General features: G+C 30.3%; 1 protein-coding gene across 1 annotated transcript in view; it reads left to right on the forward strand.

The window, feature by feature from the left end:
* Window positions 1–19490, forward strand: part of LOC129989197 (polycystic kidney disease protein 1-like 2) — a 42354-nt gene extending 22864 nt beyond the window's left edge. The window contains exons 14-21 of the mRNA XM_056097575.1: window positions 2113–2278; window positions 4203–4481; window positions 7070–7196; window positions 9760–10046; window positions 10757–10877; window positions 12507–12751; window positions 14440–14611; window positions 17409–19490. Of these exons, the coding sequence (XP_055953550.1) occupies window positions 2113–2278; window positions 4203–4481; window positions 7070–7196; window positions 9760–10046; window positions 10757–10877; window positions 12507–12751; window positions 14440–14611; window positions 17409–18892 (2881 nt within the window). The 3' untranslated portion in view covers window positions 18893–19490. The remainder of the gene's footprint in view (window positions 1–2112; window positions 2279–4202; window positions 4482–7069; window positions 7197–9759; window positions 10047–10756; window positions 10878–12506; window positions 12752–14439; window positions 14612–17408) is intronic.
* Window positions 19491–20321: the final 831 nt, after the last annotated feature.

Genomic DNA, 20321 nt, shown 5'->3' on the forward strand with positions numbered 1-20321 from the left:
AACATCTCAATTTCATTTTTTTAAAAACTTTTTCTCGTATTCCAGAAAATGAAATTAACTTTTTATAATACTAATGAATGCTATATTAGAATTCAAAACGGTACCACTAAGCCGAATGCTTGTTTTGTAATGACAATGGCTTGTTGAGTTTTCTCATACAAAACAGACGAATCGCTTACTTTTACCATAACAGTTACAGTCTAAAATCTAGACGAAAATTTTCCAAATTTAAATGAAATACTACTGACAAACCTTTTGAATTACTTTTTAAATTATCGGGTGTGTTATTCGATAAACTTTCTCACATACGTTATATAAAAGTTGTTACTCACTCCTCTTTTCTCTCATTAAATTGTGCCCCTTAGATAAGATCGTAAATGCTTTGTATAGGTTTGGTGTATAATTGTTAAGGAATATAGATTTTTGTTGTGAATCTAGTATTTTTGCTGTGTCTATCGTGCAATCTTTGGCGATGTTTTGGCGATTAACACTCCTATACAATTAATTTACATGTACCCGAAAATAGAAAATGCAATTCAAATGACGCCGTTTGTCCGATCGAAACCGAAATTTGACATAGAATTACACTTGCAATCACAAAACAGTTACGTAGAAGGCTGATGACCATAACTAACTTGAGAAGAATAGTTGAAAGATTTGAAACAACAGGAATTCTTGGTGCTGGGACAAGTTGAAGTAGGTGCAATTGCCGTTATGGATCAGTCGGTAGCTAATAAGCAGGGTGCCAGCAGTGCACGTTCAATATCACGACAAACAGATATCCCGTTCTCATTGGTGCAGAAGATATTGCTTAAGATCCTGAAATTTTATCTGTATAAGATAACACCCATTAACTAATGACACTGATCTGAATCTTGGCAATTTCTGGTTGTGGGGCTTTCCGGTTCACTTGAAAGGCGTTGTGTATCAAGGATAGGTTCCTGACATTCCCACTTTAAAAGATCAAATAATGTTACATGCCAGACGAATGCGAGTCACCATGAAAACCTTTTATACCGCATACATTATTGGAACATCAAGTTGGTGGTCACTTTGAGCCAGTTGTATTGTAAGTTGCTATAATAAACATTTTCATTGGTATTGGTGTATTGCTATTTACTGTTTCTATTGGCAGTTATGTATTCTTTTTCCATACATTTCCAAGATTTCCCCATCGGCGTTTTTTGGTACTATTTTTTTTCTTCTGATAAATCGAAACCGCATACTTTAATGTGTATGGTGGCCAAATTTTGTTATATTTCGTCCAGTATATAACATGCTACAAGGCTCCGAACACCTCCTGTTATTTCTTGATCACCATGTATATAATGCATGTCAAGCTGCTAGCTAAGTAATATTTCTTTAAAGCCATAACTTTTCAATTCCATCTTGGCGATTCCTTAAATAATGCAAACTCTAGCACCTATTTAGTTTTTATCCATCATTTTTCTATTTGTCCTGACTTATTATAAATTGTTGAAGCATTATTTTTTAGAAGAAATATTTAATATATCATTATTGCTGTGTTAAAATTTGTTGCTTAGAGTTATTTCCGTTAAAGCATTCAGACCTTAGACAGACATGTTAAATTTTATCTGCCTAGCTTTCAGAGTTATCGTGTTCACAGCGGTTGAACAACAGCAAACTGAAAAAAATTCCAAAAATATGCTTTTTGGACTCGGAGATTTGCAACGTGGAGATTCATTAAAAGCTCGTTGAGTCAAAGTTGAGTTTTTTGATGATTTTTAATACTTTTACCATATATGAGAAAGTTAAGTATATATATATATATATATATATATATATATATATATATATATATATATATATATATATATATATATATATATATATATATATATATATATATATACATATATATATAATATTTTCATTTTAGGAAAAATTTTCAGTTTGTTTGAAATCTTAAGAGCCTTGTCAAAAAACGAGTATTATTTTCTTCTGCTTTCTTAAAAATAATATAATGTATTTTTAAATACAGCATTTGATTTCATTAATGTATTATGTTGAAATATGTCTAAATTATTCAGTCTGAGTTGTTATGTGTGATATTTACATTTATGAATTGCTAATTCACATTTTATATTTTAGATCTCTTGGGCAGCTTAACTACTTGAGAATATGGCATGATAATTCAGGATCTGGAAAATGGTCATCTTGGTATTGCCAGTATATTGTTTTCAGAGATGTACAGACAGGCTTTAAATACGAATTTTTAATTAATAGATGGTTTGGGGTTGAATATGAAGATGGAATGGTAATTTTAAGCCTTTGATAAATTTCCGCTTGTATTTGCCATTATTTATATAGAATTTTTCAACATTTATTCTAAATACATACGTTTACTGTGAATATAAGAGTCATAAATATTAAATATACGAATGGAAAAGATAATAAATCTGTAAAAGTAAGTCATTGTAATAATAAGTAAGGTTTTGTATTTTATCATTTTAAACTAATATTATGTATCTAAAAATAATAATGACTTTTAAAAATATTCGATTTAATGTGAAATTTTAAGAACTTATAACTGCCATTTATTCTGTATTCAAATGTATAATTGGATAGAGAATAAGCTGTTGACAAAATCAGCTTATACAAATTATTATTTTTTTGTTTTTAAGTGAGAAATAAATCTTTAAAATATGCATGTATTCCGCAGATTAAAATATTTGAAATCACTATTTTTTTCCTCTTGCCATTTTCAGATATTTTTAGTTAAAATGATTTTTTTTTTCTTTCTTTCTTTCCACCGCAGTATATTTCCGAATTCTTAATCTCGGAATTTTTCATTTATTAAATGTTTATACATGGAGAGATTGATTGAAAAAAAAAAGTTTGAAGTTACTATTTTTTTGCTTTGTCATTTTCAAATATTTTTGAATTAAAATGATATTTTTTTCTCTTTCTTTTCATCATATATTCCCGAACTCGGAATATCATTATTCCTCATTTGATAAATGTGTATACATAAAGCAATTTATTGAAAAAAAAAAAAAACCTTGTTTGAAGTTATATGCAATGTCAAATATATCAATACTACAACTATAAGAAAACTATAAAAAAAGATTGTGTTTAACAAGGAAAATGAGTTCATGAATTTGAATGTAAAGTGTAATTTGTTTGGAGGAGAGTTTAATCAATGATATCAATGAAAAAATTATTCCGTACCAGAATTTGGCGACAGCAGATCCTCATTATCCTGGAAAAATTGGACTAAGTTTATTGTTTTCATCTTGGTCATTTTATTTTTCATCACGCTGTTCCACCAGATCTTTTCGAAGTCATTGGTGTGTTTGCTGAGGTGCAAAGACGAGGTGAGAGAACAGCTAGCAACATAATGAAGTGGATCGTCCACTTTCCCCCAGCCAGTACGGTCAGAATGTTTAATGTGAAACTGCTTGAAATATGAGAAGAAAGGGCCGTCACCGGTTGCAAAAATTATGCCTTGCCTATTTCATGACGTTGCGTCAAGGGAGACTTTAAGTATGATTTGGTTTAAAATTTCTTCCAGTTAAAGCTATAGCCCCGTCTTTTGCGCTCTCTGAAGATTTAAGGAATATTTTAAGGTTTACCATCATTTATCATAGTTGTGAGCAAATTTGAAATGAATGAAGGTCTCGATACTTATTATGATTCAATAATTTAATTTTGATTTTTAAATTTTTAAATAATTAATTCGTTTTCCAGCATTTTCATACAGTCTAAAATCATACTAATAAATAAATAAAATTGATTATTATTGAAAAATAAATAAGTAAAAGTGATCAAAGGAGGATGCACAATATTTGCCCGAAATTCATTGTTATCACACGTTTAATGTTTTGAATTTTGTTCAATTTAACTGATTTTTAAATATAGACAATTCTATTTCTGTATTTACTAATAATTATGTAAATTTTATACAGATTTCTTGAAATCTAATCAAATTTTTTTATTATTATTTGATATATTGCTTCCCCTTAATAAACTGGAAACAACTAATTAAGGACTGAAACTTCATTTTAATTTATTGCTGTTCTTTGATTTATTTATTTATTTACTAAGCTTTAAAGTTATGTGAATTTATTATTCGGAAAAATATGTGTCATGATGTGTTTATCTCTGAAACTATATATTTTTCATTCAAATAGTTATACACTTTTTTTACATTTCTATATATAAATTGTGCATTCTTGCAGATCGATCGCCTGATTCCCGTTGCTGGAAAAGAACAAGTCACTGAGTTCTCTCATCTTTTCTCAACCACTTCTCGTCGCAACCTTGCTGATAGTCACTTGTGGTTTTCAGTATTCCTTCGTCCACCCCGAAGCCGTTTTACTAGAGTTCAACGAGTGTGTTGCTGCATGGCAGTGCTGTGCTTGTCAATGTTGTCCAATGCTATGTATTATGAACGGACGTCAGCCAAACCATCACAAGGTGGATTTAAATTTGGCCCACTTTCTTTAAGTCCTGAGCAGGTATATTTAAAAAAAAAAAAAACTATTAATGATCCTAACGTTTTTTAAAAACTATTTACGTAATTATAAAAGTGCAAAAAAAAATTTATAATAATTTTGTGTGTGTGATTTTATTTTATTAGTTTTGTTTTTAGCGATTTGCTTACTCCATACACATTTGAGTTAACCGTCTAGAAAATGATATTTTATTGAATCTTTTTGCTTTTTTGTGTACGAAGACAAAACGCTGTAATCGCCAACAAATTCGAACTCACGATTTTGACAAATCTTCATGTTTCAGACTTCTTCAAAACCGAAAACAAATTTTTGGAATTATGTCTGTCTGTCTGTGAACACGAAAACTCAAAAATACCGGTGGATAAAATTTGGTATATGGTCTTTATATCACGCTTGTCATCAATTATCAATTTTTGAACGAAATTTATTCAAAGGAAGTTTGTCTGTCCGATTGTATAAATAAATGTTAACACTATAACTACAAAACGTAAAGAACTAGATAAATACAATTTGGTACGACCGTTTAGCATCTAAAATATAGAGTTGTATCAAATTTGGAACCAATTACGTCAAAATATTAACCGTTTGTCGGTTTATGCTCTCACAAACATGTTAATGGGGTAATTCAAAAAGGCAATGATTAAATTAAATTAAATTTGGTTTGAGATTTTGTGATTACAATTTATTTCTGATACAAATTTTAGTTTTAGTTAATTGGAAAAAAAGTCCCAAATACATATTCAGTATTCTGGTGTTTGTGTACTAAATGCATTTTAGCAAATAATCGCCAAAGGACGTACTCCAATACACTATTTTGTAAATATTTTTCGCCAGTGGCATGCGGTTAATAATGTACATTTACTAGAGACTGTATGACAACCTTTCCGGGAGACGACTTCCCTAGTCAACATAAAATTCCTGTAATATTTTAATATTTGTTTCTTAACAGCATAATGATATAACATTATTAGCAACCTGGCAGTCGTACTCCAACACAAAATCATGATCTTTAGGATTAGAGACTGATCCTGTAGCCTGAGACTCATTCTGTATTTATGCAGGGTTGCCAAGCCATCGGATGAACCTGGAAAACCGGGAAAATGCAGGGAAATTCGTAAAAACATAAAAACCGGGAAACACATTAAATTTTAAGCTCCTTATTTTTTCCATCTAACAAATTCCGATCTCTAAAGATTGTAAGAATAAAAGATCGTAGATCCCCCAAACGAAACAGTACCATTTGCAATCGTGCAATGCGGGAACTCCTCCTTTTTCTACGCTCTCTCCTTATTTTCTGTATAGATCAGTCCAGTTTCGATGTGCGAGTCTGCTGTTCTTTTTCCATGAGATTCCCGAATTGCAGCTAATGAACATGCGCGAGTCTTCTGTAACTGCCTGAAAGAATAGAAAACGTTTCTCTGGTAGGAACATTCAATCTGCGGAAGCAGAGCGGTGGTATTTAGTCTGATTTATACTTAGTCTACAATATTTTATTTAGTATTTAGTCTACAATACTTGAGTTTATTGAATGGTTTGTTTATTATTTGAGAAACTGTCTGCTTATTCAAAGTAGATTAAAGAATACTTTTAAAACAATGAACTGCTTAAAATCCTTATTTGATACGAATTGGACGAATAGAAAACATCAATCCTGATTTTGTTGAATAGGTTCGACAAGTTCTGCAAAATCCATTTGTTGCATACTGCTCGTTTTGCTAGAAGATAATAAGCTTAAGTAATATGGGAAAACAGGCACTTACTAGTCATGCCAAAGAATAAAAATATACAAGATTGCCTGCCAGTTCAAAAAAGTCGTCATTGATGTTGAACTTATCTAAAAGGAATACAGGAAAAGATAATATGCCAAATTTAAAGTCCGAAAATGAATCGATTTCGAATTTTTTAGTTAAAGAATAATCATTTAAAGCTAAATTTTTGGGGCATTAAAACTTGTTGCGTCACTTTCGTCCTTTAATGCATTCAATGATATATTAGGAATATTTTCACCGAAAGTGAAATAGCTAAAAAATGTACATTAGGCTGTGCAAAAATGTCGTCCCCTATCTGTTAGGGATTATTCCTCATGGAACTGATGGCTGAAAAATCTACAGAAGTTGCTGAAATCGATGCCCAAATATATAAATTGACAAAAATGAATAAATAAAGAAAAGTGATCGTACTTTTTAATGCTTTTTTTGTTGAGTAATCATTAAATGATTTATAGCAGGATAGCAAAAGTGTTTTGTGTCTTATTTTACCCACGTTCTTAATTTTGTGTGACTTAACCCCTTGCCTGCCCCTGGCGTATATATATATATGTCTCGCAACTATATACGTATATATATACGTGGCACTGGGGACTGAATCTCGCAAGTTATCCTCAGCAGGTAAGGGGTTAAGGAATATGAGAGGTAATTTGTATATTTAACATGAAAAGAGATAAATTTATATTAGCATTTCGGTATTATTTTTTTACCATTAAGATATTTAGAATCATCTTATTGACTAGAAACTTGTATTTGAATTTGTATTTTTTTTAAAGTGTTTATAATCATGAAGAATAAATGTAGCAATTTATATTAAATTTTCAGATTGGTGTTGGATTAATTACGAACTTTTTGATATTTCCTCCAACTTTCATCATGATATTTTTCTTTCGAAAATCTCGTCCACGGAAGCTACGTCAGTCCCGTATTGAACAAGCCTTGAACGAGCAAAGTTTGTTTTTCTTATTTTTTTATACACTGTAATTGTTTTTCTTCCCTGCAAGTAATATATTATGCTTCTGTTATCATCATATAGAAGCATGATATATCATTATAGTAATAAACAGAAACCCATTAAAGTTCTTCTGGCTCACTTTAATTTGAAATTGGTAAAATCTGTTGCAACAAATTTGATATCCAAGTATAATAAAATGAGCATTCGCTGTAAAATAATAATAATGGTAATAATACAATCGGTTATAGCGTCACCTGGCGACAAATAATAGATCTAGTTTCTGTGAAATTCATTATTAGTTATCTAATAATAACTAATAACTAATGAACTTTAACTAATAATAAATTTCCCAGAAATTACTTCAATATTAATTTTTAAATTAAAATAGGGATGATTTGGGATTAATCCTTTACCTTAAATAAAAATAGACCTTCCGTTGCATATTAAATAACTCAATAGATGGCGCTGAGACTCTCCAATTATTTTTTACCTTGAATGGCGTTAGCTAAGGCAGTTTATGTTTTTTAAAGAGAGCTTATGTTTTTTTAAAAAAATTTGCCTGCTGCTGGTATTTCTTTCCTTTCTGTTTTTCATAATTGGTTTGAATGTTATTATTTGGTTATTTTATGTTATTGTATTTTTGCTTTTTAGTGGTCGTATTCTTCTAATTTATTGTTTTGTTTTCTTTTCTGTTAAAATGGTGCATCTCTTAGACCTTATTTCAGGGGATTTTCGGGTCACGAGGAATCAAGAGTTGGACATTTTAGTTTGTATTTTCTCTCAGAAAAAATCCCTTTTTTTGAATTCCTACCTGAGGGTGACCCTTGAGAAAGTCATCTGACCGGATTCTTCTTCTTCTTCTTCTTCTTTTTTTTTTTTTTTGGTTTAATTTTGATCCAGAAAAGTATTTGAAATTGCGAAATAAACAACAAATGCAAATCTACATGCTTGTTCTTAGCATTATTCACTCTTTTTTCCATATTACGTTGACAAAGCTCTACAATTAAGTTGCAGATTTTATCTGGAACCATTTTCGATATAGGGAAACTAATCCATTGTTTGCTGCTGGATGGCGATCAAAATGTACCGCATGTATTTCTGAATAAAACCAAATTTATGGCAATAGTTATCCTCATCCTCAGGATAATGTGGGATAAACGATCTTTAGTGGACACTGTATACTACTCTCTTTAATATATATAAAATAAAAACTTATTGCTCCAAATATTTGCAAGTATTTTCTTCATTTTTATAAATGATGTATTTTGGTCTATCATCTGCACTGCCTTAAAGTAGTTTACTTTTTTCGATGCATTTTAGATTATATTTAATTTTAACTCATATTTCCTTACATGAAAAAATAAATTTATTTAAATTTTATTTTAATATACAGAGTGATTCAAAGTAAAATATCCCTATTTGAGATGCCCTGGAGAGAGAACCAGTCGACGTAACGCCTTCATATTTAGAGGATATATATTTCAGGCAACGGGAAATCGATTGATGCAATAAAAAAAACAATTGAAAAAAGGCCGCTACGTGAAATGTGGTCCTGCGATCTGTTTGAGGTAATGAATATGAAACATGACACCAGTAATAAAAGAGAGAATACACGGTATCTGTAACAAATTTCATAATTGCATTGCTATTTAATTGCACTAACTAGATGAAGATTCGAATATTCGATATTGCGAGCTGCACTGGGAAAAAAAATGCATAATAGGCTAACATAAGGGCGTTCGTAATAGATAAAAAGCTGGGCATACAGTTTCCGAACATTCTTAGGCCACGACGATGGTTCTCTCTTTGCCAGAGCTTGCGTTGTTACTAAAATTATTTTACCAAAATAGCAATAACACTGCCAAAGCCCTTCGATTATATTTAGGGTAGAAATCTTTGCGTATCTGTGACACCTTGCGTTCTGTGGAGAATGTTCAAAAGTTTCAAAGAAACAGGCAGCTTTACTGTTTTGGGTATAATTTAAAGGAAATTCGAACCTCTTATGCAAAATGACATAACACGATGTTTTATGTAGACGTATCAAAGCACATTATTACCTATTTTGATTATTAAATAATCAAAATAGGTAATTGCCTGTATATCCCACAACTTTAGGAAACTTCGAACATATGAGAGTTCTTTGTGGTGTTTTGAGAGTTAACTGTTTTGTGCTATTATTTAATTATAAAATCCTTGCAATTAAACTTATTCAAATTAAAATCTTGATTTATTTTGAATAGTATTCTATTAAAAATACTAATTTATTGTCCCTTATAGACAATTTTTAAAAAGTTTTTAAGTGTGTAAAATTTATTTTTGTATATTCATATTTTCGGAAGTTATCTCGAAAAAAAAAAGCCAAAATTCAGCTTAATTTTTTAATTAGTTAAAATAAAAAAAATCCCCTCAAGATGTATATTTCCACCCTCTATGATATGTATGCACCAAGTATGACAGCTCTGGAAAGAATGGTCTGCCTTGCAAAGCGCCAAGATTATGATTATGACAGTAATTTTAAAACACTTTTGCATTAATTTATGATTTTAATTTTTCTCTGTAGGAAATGAATGGAAAAGGAAGAACCCAGAAGTAATGAGTACTAACTTAAAAAACCATCGTCCTAGCAAAAGTGACGCTGAAGCTCAGTTATACCATAGAAGGAAAAAGTTCTCACTTCCTTGGTGGTGTGTCTACTTTGGATGGTTAATGGTCGTAGTTTCAATTGGAGCATCCATGTTCTTCATGTGGGCATATGGCATCTCATTTGGCGATGAAAAAACATCAAAATGGCTGTCTTCTTTAATCATTGCATTTATTTCATCAGTTTTGGTAACACAACCAATGAAGGTAATTTTATATGATACCTTAATACTCAAAAATTATTTTAAAGATTGTTTTTAAGTTAATTTCATTGATTTTTTTTGTCATTTTTTACATTTAGCGATCACCTAAGAGTGCCATAACAATAGACTATTTGTTCAACAGACGAAATTAAGAAATTATCAATTTAAAAGAAATAGATGTTTCTAGAAGACTTCGAATTTTGGCTCCTAATATAGATATCGCCATAATCCTTGCATTTTCGAGAACTATCAATTTTGTCGTCAGTACTGGGGTTCATTGACTGGCATTCATTAAAATATATTTTATAATATTGGGTGACTAATTATGTTGGGTAGTAATATTTTAATTCCCTGATTATGTTCTTATATCAGTCCGAGTTAAATACGTGTACGAGTTTCTAATTTTTCGCATATGGAAATTATTTATGATTGAGAAAAATATTAATGAACTGCTTAAATATTATTGGCAGATGAATCTGCCAATAATATTTAAGTAGTAATATGATTTTTTTGTTCAATTTGTTAATGACTATTTAGTTCAACTTTATAAATGTACTTATCTAACAGTTTAGTATATATGGTAAAAGAATCTTTTCACTATATTATGCTACTTCTATCTTAAAAAAGAGTTTAAAACTAAACATATATGTTTAAACAAAAACAATCTGATATTTTGATTGTCAATAGACACCTGTATTTTAAAATCCATTCTAGATCATCCTCATGGCCATAGTTGCATCATGTTTGTGCAGATCTATGGATTATGATGAAGATGATGCCGATGAAGATGAAGAAGACCCTCATCTTCGATACGATGAAGAATTTTTGCATGATTGTAAGCACTTTATTCTAGAAATTTAAGTATTTAAAAATGGATATATCTAATTACAAAAAGATATCTTTTATTTTATGAAGTAAAATAAAAATGGATTTTGAATTGAATTTTAATTTAGCTAATAATTTTGAGTTATTGTTGTGAAATATTTCATTCTGAATTTGGTAATTGCAATCGATTTTATATATTGTTGATTATACAGAGTGTCTCAAAAACCTTGATTCCTTATTTCCTTTCTTTTATTCCTTAAATATTGATTATAGACATATACTGTAAATTACAAAGTTGCGTAAAAAAAAGGTGCAAAATGTTATGAAATCGATTAACATTTTCAGGGGATTAAACTTTAAAAAAATACAAAATTTAAATTTTTATACGAACCCCGTATAAAAAAATTCCCAGTGAGTAAAATGTGCCCCATTCTCTAACAAGGTCATGTACAAAATTTCAGTATTTTATCATGAAAACTCTCAAAGATATGTTAAAACAAAGTTGGTGAAGGGTCAATCACAAATTAAAATGCAAATTTTTAAAGCTTCAGTGCAGATGACGCGACGCAGGAATGCATCCTAAGGAAATAAAATATGCTTCATGTCTTTAGTTTTAAATACAAATTTTAAAATCTATGCTTTTTGAAAAATACTTTAAAATTTTATATCATGCATTACAGAATATAACTTAAAAATAGCACAATCAATGAACTTGTAAAAAAAAACTTATGTAATCTTTCCTTTATGAAATCTTTCCTTTAAGTTATTATTTCTACAATTTTTTTAATACTTTCGATTTAATAAATAGCAAAATTATTATTTATTTATTCAATCACTACTTTCTTTGTTAATTTGTGTACGACCTCTAAAACACGAAGATCCGACATGAATTTTCCTTTTTATGAACTCATATCGAGGTATCGAAAAGTGGTTTAAGTCATCATTTATCAGTTCGTGTCTTTGAGACTTTTTGTGATAAATTGCTGAAATTTTGTACATGACCTTATTAGAGGATGAGGAACATTTTACTCATTGGGAATTCTTTGTACACGGTCCGTGTAAAAATTTAAAGTTTGTATTTTTTAAAGTTTAATCTCCTGAAAATTTTAATCGCTTTCATAACATTTTGCACCTTTTTTTACTCAACTTTGTAATTTACAGTATATGTCTATGATCAATATTTAAGGAATAAAAGCCGCGGCCAAGGTTTTTATATAATTGATATTATATAATATTATATATTTCATATTATTGTATATTATATTATAATATGCGATATTATAGCTACTTTTGCTATCAATATTATAGTTTTTATTAATAAGTTTCATTTCATAATCTCTTTGCCAGTCCCAGTCTAACCTTATCTATCATTTTCAATGTATTCACATTATAAGCAGTATTTATGTCGTAATCCTGCTAATTAGTTCTTTGTTGATTTTAATTATCTTTGTTCAGAGAAAATATTTGTGATTTCTTTCTTTAAGGAACTCTCATTGAATCCTTCATCAATGAACTCTTACTGCATCCTTCACTATTGTATTTCATTAAATAATAGTGGTGACAACTCTAAAATGTTTGTGATTTTCATCTTGTATAATAGTACTTTCCTTTCTAATCTCTCTTTCATTTTTTTTAAAAGCTAAAAGAAATCGGCACATGGCTTATCAGCCTATGGACTTAGAAGCTCTAGAAGAAGCTAGGAAAGAAAGGGAAAAGGAAGTCAAAATGTACAGTGTCTTGAGAGAAATTTCTGCTTATTTCTTATTCCTGTGGGTCATAATGATCTTGAGTTATGGCAACAGAGATCCCAACAATTTCTATTTACGTGAAGCCCTTATTAATGGATTTATCAAACCTGGAGATTTGTGGGTGGAATACAATAATGTAAGTGATTCTAGATGCTTAAATAACATTGCACTAGATTTTATAATTAATTTCTGTTCCACTTTCATCAGAGCATTTCCTTATTATTGAACATGCTTAAAATCACTCGTGATAATTTTTTATGAATATGTTTTAAATTCCTACAAATATATGGATTATTTTCAACCATTTTTGTTTAATTTATTTTTAGGACTTTACTTTAATTTTTCATGCCAAATCAGAATAAAATACCATAAGTATCCAATAATTTACTAATAATGCTCTCAGAGGCGAGAATATTACTGGTAAATTATTGGATAATAAATTTCGAATTAGGATTTTAATATTTTTAAAAACATAGCATATTTTAAGAGAACAGATCCAAAATTTAATATAGTGTGTGGATTGATATCAGCTGAATTAATGATACCCCTTTTTGGCTGCAAAATTGGCGATCATTGGTCGACAAAAATGAAGGGCCCAGAATATTCGAGAATCTTGACGACAGCTGTTTTACGACTTGAGCTCAGAGTTTGTTCTAGAGCCTTCTTTGTACCTGAGGCTTTGTTTGAATTTATATGGGACTGAAAAACATAGCTGTAGGAAGTCGAAAAGCAGTGGTTAAGTAGTCAAGTCGGGGGAGAGTAACGGAGTTCTCACTGAGCATTTTGTACTGTTTCAGTTTTTTACTATTCATTTGTTACTTGTGTGACACTATTTACTGCAAATATGATTTTGTAAACGCCTCATCCCTTTTACTACTCTGTATTCCTATTTTCATGTAGAATAAAGCTTCTTTATTCATTATTGAGCCTCTTGGAATTTTCATCGTAAAACCCACGGGCGGATTCCAGAATTTTTTTGGTAACAAATTCTTAACTATTGCTACTAATGAATACTGACATTTATTAAAAATAAAGGGCATCATTTACTCTAATTTTTGAAACGAAAGCTTTGTGAAAAAATTATTTAATATAATGCTTGGTTTATTTCCAATTCCGAACAATTTGAATGTCTGATCCTCTGAAGTACTATCTGAATCTATCTGAATGACTTTCATATTCCTTGTATCATCCAGTTTTAATAGTACAATTAAGTAACGGCAAAATACCTGAAAATTGGCATAAAATATACTGTTTGCTCTTTCATATCGCGTGTAAATCCCATGCGGCTATTTTTTTTTTTTTTCTTATTACTTTTCCCAGGAAATCGGTGTAGCTCCAGAATGATAGAAATAGGTGTGTATGCAAGTAGTTACCCGTAATTTCAGCTTTTCGTACATTTGGGATATATGTTTGAGTGCAGTATACAGCTTACTATCAATAAATTCCACGTACTGCTAATCATTCCTCTTGTATTTTGCTACTATTGACTTGCTAAATTAAAATCCAATTTGTGAATAGAACATTAGATGGAATCAATCTATTGTAATATTTAACAGCAAGAAAAGAAAAACTTTCATTTCAGGGACCTCTTTCAGCCTAGAGTGAATTTACTTCATGTCTGCATTGACATTGTCTGTTGATTTAAATCGGACAATATTTGTGCCTACCAACTTAGGAACATTTTTTATTATCTTTGGCAATGATTATTTGATTATATCGTTGGTTTTATTTCATTACTGGAAGCCTTATTAGTAAATAAATGTTTGTTTATTTACTGAATGTCACTTATTGTTTCAAGTTTTATAATGCAGATTGAATTTACAGGTGAACACTGAGAAAAGGTTTTGGAACTGGACTTATAATGCACTTGTACCAGAACTTTTTGCATTGCCTTGGTACAACAAAAGACCTCCACTAGGCTTGAGACTGTACTTAGATGATCGGAACAATTTAAAAATTGGATATGCGGTCATGAGACAAGTCAGAATACAGCCAAGTAAGTGTAAATAAATAAATAAATAAATAAATAAAAGTTAAATAAAAATAAAATTAAACAAACAAAAAAAAAACAGAATAGAAGAAATATTATGAGTCAATCATCTTTTATAATTGGAATATTAGGTAGAAGTACAGTAAGGATTCATTTGATTTAAATTCATTTATTTTCCAGAAATTATGAATAAGTCGGTGTTCTACTATTACGTAAACGAAAACATTTATTGCAAGAGTAAAAATATATGCTGAAATAAAAAAATTATTTTTTTATAGTTAAAGGTTTATTTATTTTCGAATAACTTTAACATAGTGGAAGTTAAAAATGCAATATGACTAATTTCTTTTTTTACTTCTCTCTATTTCAAAATTCTATTTCCAAATATGTTGTGTTTAAAATAAATGAAACTTCATCTAATTTTTTTCCAAATATGTGGAAAGATTTTTTATTTAACCCCCCCCCCCCTCAAAAAAATGTTTATAAAACGATGCATATTTTTTTTTGTTTGTTTGCTTAATATGACTGCTTTTCCGAGGCATAGCAGCGCTCTCAGTGTTTTGGTGTTCATAACTTTATCAGCATCTTAACATTTTGATTCTATTGATTATGTTATAAAGTACGAAATGAAGTTTAGAAAAAAAAAATAGCGTTTCCGAATGATTAGTCAAAAATCTCTCTGATTTATTTGTTCTTCTTTAGCTAAACAACTAACGTGTCAAAGAGGGTCAAGGTTTGGAATGACTGAGGACCAGAAATGCGAAGAAATAGATTTTGAATTTTGCTTTTTTACTGTGCTCTTAAACAAGTAATATACAAAACTGGTACAGTAAAGAATATTTTCGCAAATAATTGCTCTTTGTGGTTTTTGAGTTAATTGCTGAGGACTTTCCGAGTTAAGGATCACGATCACTGCTGCATTTTTTCTCAAATTATTTAAATTAAATTCCGATTTACAAATAGAGATTGACGCTCTTTAATGGAAGCACAATTAATTGTTATGTTATCCATTTTTTTATGTGAAAATAAATATTTATTCTCTTAGTAATTGAATTATATTCTAAATTTAAAAAAAATAATTAATAAAGGTTGGGATTTTCGAACTTATTTAATTTAAATCAACAATTTACTAATAATGTTATTAAATATGTTAGTCATTATTCTAGGCATAGGCATTTTTATTTCAGAATATTTTAACAATTTACATTATGTTGAATTAATGAAAAGGCGATCCAATCATAGAAAAACCCACAACGAACCAACACATTGGCTCAGAATTTCTAGAAGAGGAGTTGTAGAACCAAAGACTTTCAAAATATAGAAGGGTCATACCCGTTTAACTTTATATATACCGTGGGTATATAAAAAATATTGTTTAAATCATGGTGATTCACTGTAATATGAATAGATGTTTTGCGGTATTTAAAAGAATAGACTAGTTCCGACAGCAGACATTAGAATCGGTGAAAGAATAATTTTTATTATTAATTAAATTTATAAAATATTTTTGGATTAATTTCAAAAATTGTTTTCCTCTTTCCTGGGTTTATTCCATCAAAACTTATTTAATGATTTCAAAAGTAAAATTGAAAAATTGATTGGAATAAAATATTTTGAGAAATAAAGGATTAAATTTTAATCATTTTATTCTTATAGATTTCTGCTAATGCTCTCTGATAACAGATATTCGTTTGAATTCTTATTTGTGTTGTTTTTAGTTTTCTTATGTATACGTCATCTAGATAGTGAAATAAATGTTTATGGGGGGAAAAAAGCTTTATTTCCCTAACTTTTGTTCGGATTTGAACGATCATTAAATTTTGGGGCCATCTGCCTATGCATCCATTAGCTTAACACCTGCTTTCTACTATTTTCTTTCGATTATTAAAGGCAGAAACGTTTGCTTATGCATTTTATAAATTATCAGCTGCTCTCTTCCATTTCCCAGACAAATAAGATTTTCTTGATTATAACAAATAATTTCTTTCTCTAAAATTCCAAAAATCAAAGACTTAAAGATTTTAAGATGAAAATAGTAATTAAGCTTATTTATTACCATTAAAGTTATGCTTATTTTATCGTCTAAAAATTAAATTCTCATTACAATTCAAGTATCAAGTGATTGAATTGCATTGTAATTTTTGCATAAAAATAATAACATAAATTAAAACCATTTACAAATCATTAATTTTATTTAAATAATTATGAAAATTTCAAAACATAATAAAACGCAATGGAAATGAAAATCCTATCTCGTCGATATGCACCTTGGCAGCTGCACTGATCGACCGCTCAATGATTAACTAATATATAAATTATGTCACAAATATGATATCTACTGTACTCGTTATTGCACTAATTTTTTATGAAGGTGCATCTTCACGGCATATTACCATTACACTTAGTCGCATTCTGAACTTAATTTTTTCCAATTCGTTTCCTCTGCTTGATGATCGCTGTATCTAACATAAAGTACCGTACATCCGATTTATCCTGAATCTTTGATTTATGAGCAAAGTTTTGAATATTTGACCAAAATGAAGTAGAACCACCACCTTCAGCAGCTATAAGGAACTTGCACATACTTTTAGCTTGGAATTCCAAATTTGGTTTAAAATATTAATTGAAGCTAGCAAGCGGAAAATGCAAATTATTGGATGTAATTATTATGATGGATGCATTTTTGAATCTATCAATGAATTTGCAAAAAGTTGAGACATAAACTGTAAATTTTTAATAGTGTGTAATAATTGTTATATAGAAATAAATAATAAATCATTTCATGACTTTTTTCATTTATTAGGAAGTTGTAAAGTTTCCTGGGTGATGGAAGATATTACTCCTGAATGTGCAGGATATGGGAGTATGTCTAATGAAGATGGCACTTTATACACTGTTGGTTGGCGCAAAGTTAACTCTTCAGATACGTTAGTTCCTCCTGAATACAAATACTTGACAGCATCTCAGCTTAAGGGCTATCCCTTTTGGGGTCAGATTGATTGGTATGGGGGTGGAGGCTATGTTGTTCCTCTTGTTGCTAAGAGAGATAGCGACGTCAAATCTCTTATTCGTCGACTGGAAAGATTAGAAAAAGAAGGTTGGATAGACAAATACACCAGAGCCGTCTTTGTAGAATTTGGTGTATACAATGCGCAGATAAATCTGTTTTGTTCCGTCACTATTCTTGCTGAATTCTTGCCTGGAGGAGGCGTTATACCCTATTATCACATCGACCCTCTCCGGCTTTTGAATTACCATACAGGATTTGGTTTATTTCAAGCAGCTATCGAGGTTATTTTTGTCATTTTTACAATATTTTTCACCGTTAAAGAATTGAAAAGTATATGCCGCGAGGGCAAGGCTTATTTCAGCCAGTACTGGAATATAGCAGAGCTGGTCAGCATTGTTGTTTCATACACAGGGATTATCAACCACGTCTACAAGCTGTTCATGACCAAGGAGATTCTACGAATATTCACTGAAACCGAAGGAACCGGGTATGTTAAACTACAGGAGGCTGTCTTGCTGAACGAGCTCTTTTGCTATCAAATTGGATTGGTGATGTCTATATCTACTTTGAAGTTCTTGAAGCTTCTGCGTTTCAACAAGCGCATTGGTATCTTGAGCAGCACCTTGCGTACTTGTGCCCAGGAATTACAAAGCTATTCCGTCTGCTTGATGGTTGTATTCATGGCATTTGTTGTCCTTTTCTGGCTCTTACTGGGTAGACACGTCCGAGAGTTTTCGACCTTCGTCTATTCTTTTGAATCCTCCATCAGCATGATGTTGAAGAAGTTCAATTACGAAGATATGTACGCTGCCCAACCTATTCTAACTCCGATAGCGTTCTTCACCTTCTCATTAGCCACTGCGGTGGTTCTGATCAATATCTTGTTGAGCATCATTATTCGGTCCTTCGAAGATGTCAAGCATGATGTCAGCATGCAAAGTAACGAGTACGAGATCTTAGATTTCTTCATCAACCGCATGAAGATGCTGACCGGAATTGGAACAGCCAAGGTGCGTCCTCTTCCCAGCATGTATCGCGACAAAAAGAAACCAAAGGATTCAGTGTCCTCCTTTCCGGATAAGGTGGACAGGCTAGTGGATTTCATCAATGATTTCTATTTTGATAACCAAATAGATTTCAACGGCAAAGATTTTCTGAAAAAGATGAATGCCGAGGTATCTGCTGCTGCTGAGAGAGAAACAAGGAAGGCGAAACCTGTTATGGCTTCAAAGAGCAAGATACCACGAAGTGTCTCTGAACGATTTGATGACTTTTAGATCTTTTCTTCTGATTTCGTATTTCATTTATGAAAAGCATATTTGAATCCATTTTTTTTCATTTGTATGTACATTCAGTGGTGGAATGCATTTTCTGGCCCTAGGCAATGCAGATTATGATACTCTTTTAATAAATTGGTCGTTTTAATTTTACATTTTATATCTTAATCTACTTTCTAATGACTTATTTTATATTAACTTTTTATTCTAGTAACTTTGTGAAGATATATACCGCATCTACATATTACTAGGCAGACACTGTGTGTTTAGAAATACTATTATAAATAAATTAACATGATAAAATTTATAAGAACACGACCAATTTTACGAAGTATTAATATTACCCTTATATAATCATAATTTTTTTAAATTCTGCAGATTTATTTATTTAGTTAAAACGTTTTTAAATCTGCCTTCAGTCTTTTTCAGCCTTGTAGCCCCAGGCAGCCGCCTAGTTGGAAATCCGCCACTGTGTACATCTGCCATAGTGTCATAGCATGGCACCAAATATTGCAAAGAATATTATAAAATAATACTACTAAAGTATTCTTAGTGGAATTGTTATAGTTGTATGAATATTCATTTTATTATTAGAATCCTTGAAGAATTTAAAATAATTATATTTTGTTGGAAAATTGCTGTTTTTTCCTCTTTAAAGCACTTTTGAAATAAAAAGTTTATTAAATGTAGCATTTAGCTGTGTAGTGATCTATTTTATTACGTTATTCTGAAGTTATATATATATATATATATATATATATATATATAGTAAGTAATCAAAAATATTAGCATTCAAACAATCTAAAATTAAAAATATTTTGGAAACGAAAGTAAATTATTTCGGAATCGCAACTAAAAATTATTTGATTCAAACTAAAAAAAAGAACAAAAAAAGCACCATTGTATTTAGAGAGCGCAAATGCAGCTGCTACTAAAACACAGATGAATCAAGACAATAGTAATAAAAACTAAGTTAATAGGAAACAAAAAGTATCAAAATTAAACCAAATAAAATAAGAATCCGGCCTGAAGACTTTCTCAAGGGTCACCCTCAGACAGGGATTGAAAAAAAAAAAGGAATTTTTTTTCTGTGAGGAAATACAGACTAAAAAATCCAACTATTGATTCCTAGTGACCCGAAAATCCCCTGAAATTAGGTCTAAGAGATACACTATTTTTACAGAAAAGAAAACAATAAATTAGAAGAATACGATTACTAATAAGCAAAAATACAATAACATAAAATAATCAAATAATAACATTCAAACATTATGAAAACTAAAAGGAAAGAAATACCAGCAGCAGGCAAACTAATTTTTTTAAAAACATAAGCTCTCCCATTGTGTTTCCCGCGCCCTAAACTGCTTTAGCTAACGCCATTCAAGGTAAAAAATAATTGGAGGGTCTCAGCGCCCTCTATTTAGTTATT

The sequence above is a fragment of the Argiope bruennichi genome, chromosome 10 (assembly GCF_947563725.1).
Source record: "Argiope bruennichi chromosome 10, qqArgBrue1.1, whole genome shotgun sequence".
Classification (NCBI taxonomy): Eukaryota; Metazoa; Arthropoda; class Arachnida; order Araneae; family Araneidae; genus Argiope; species Argiope bruennichi.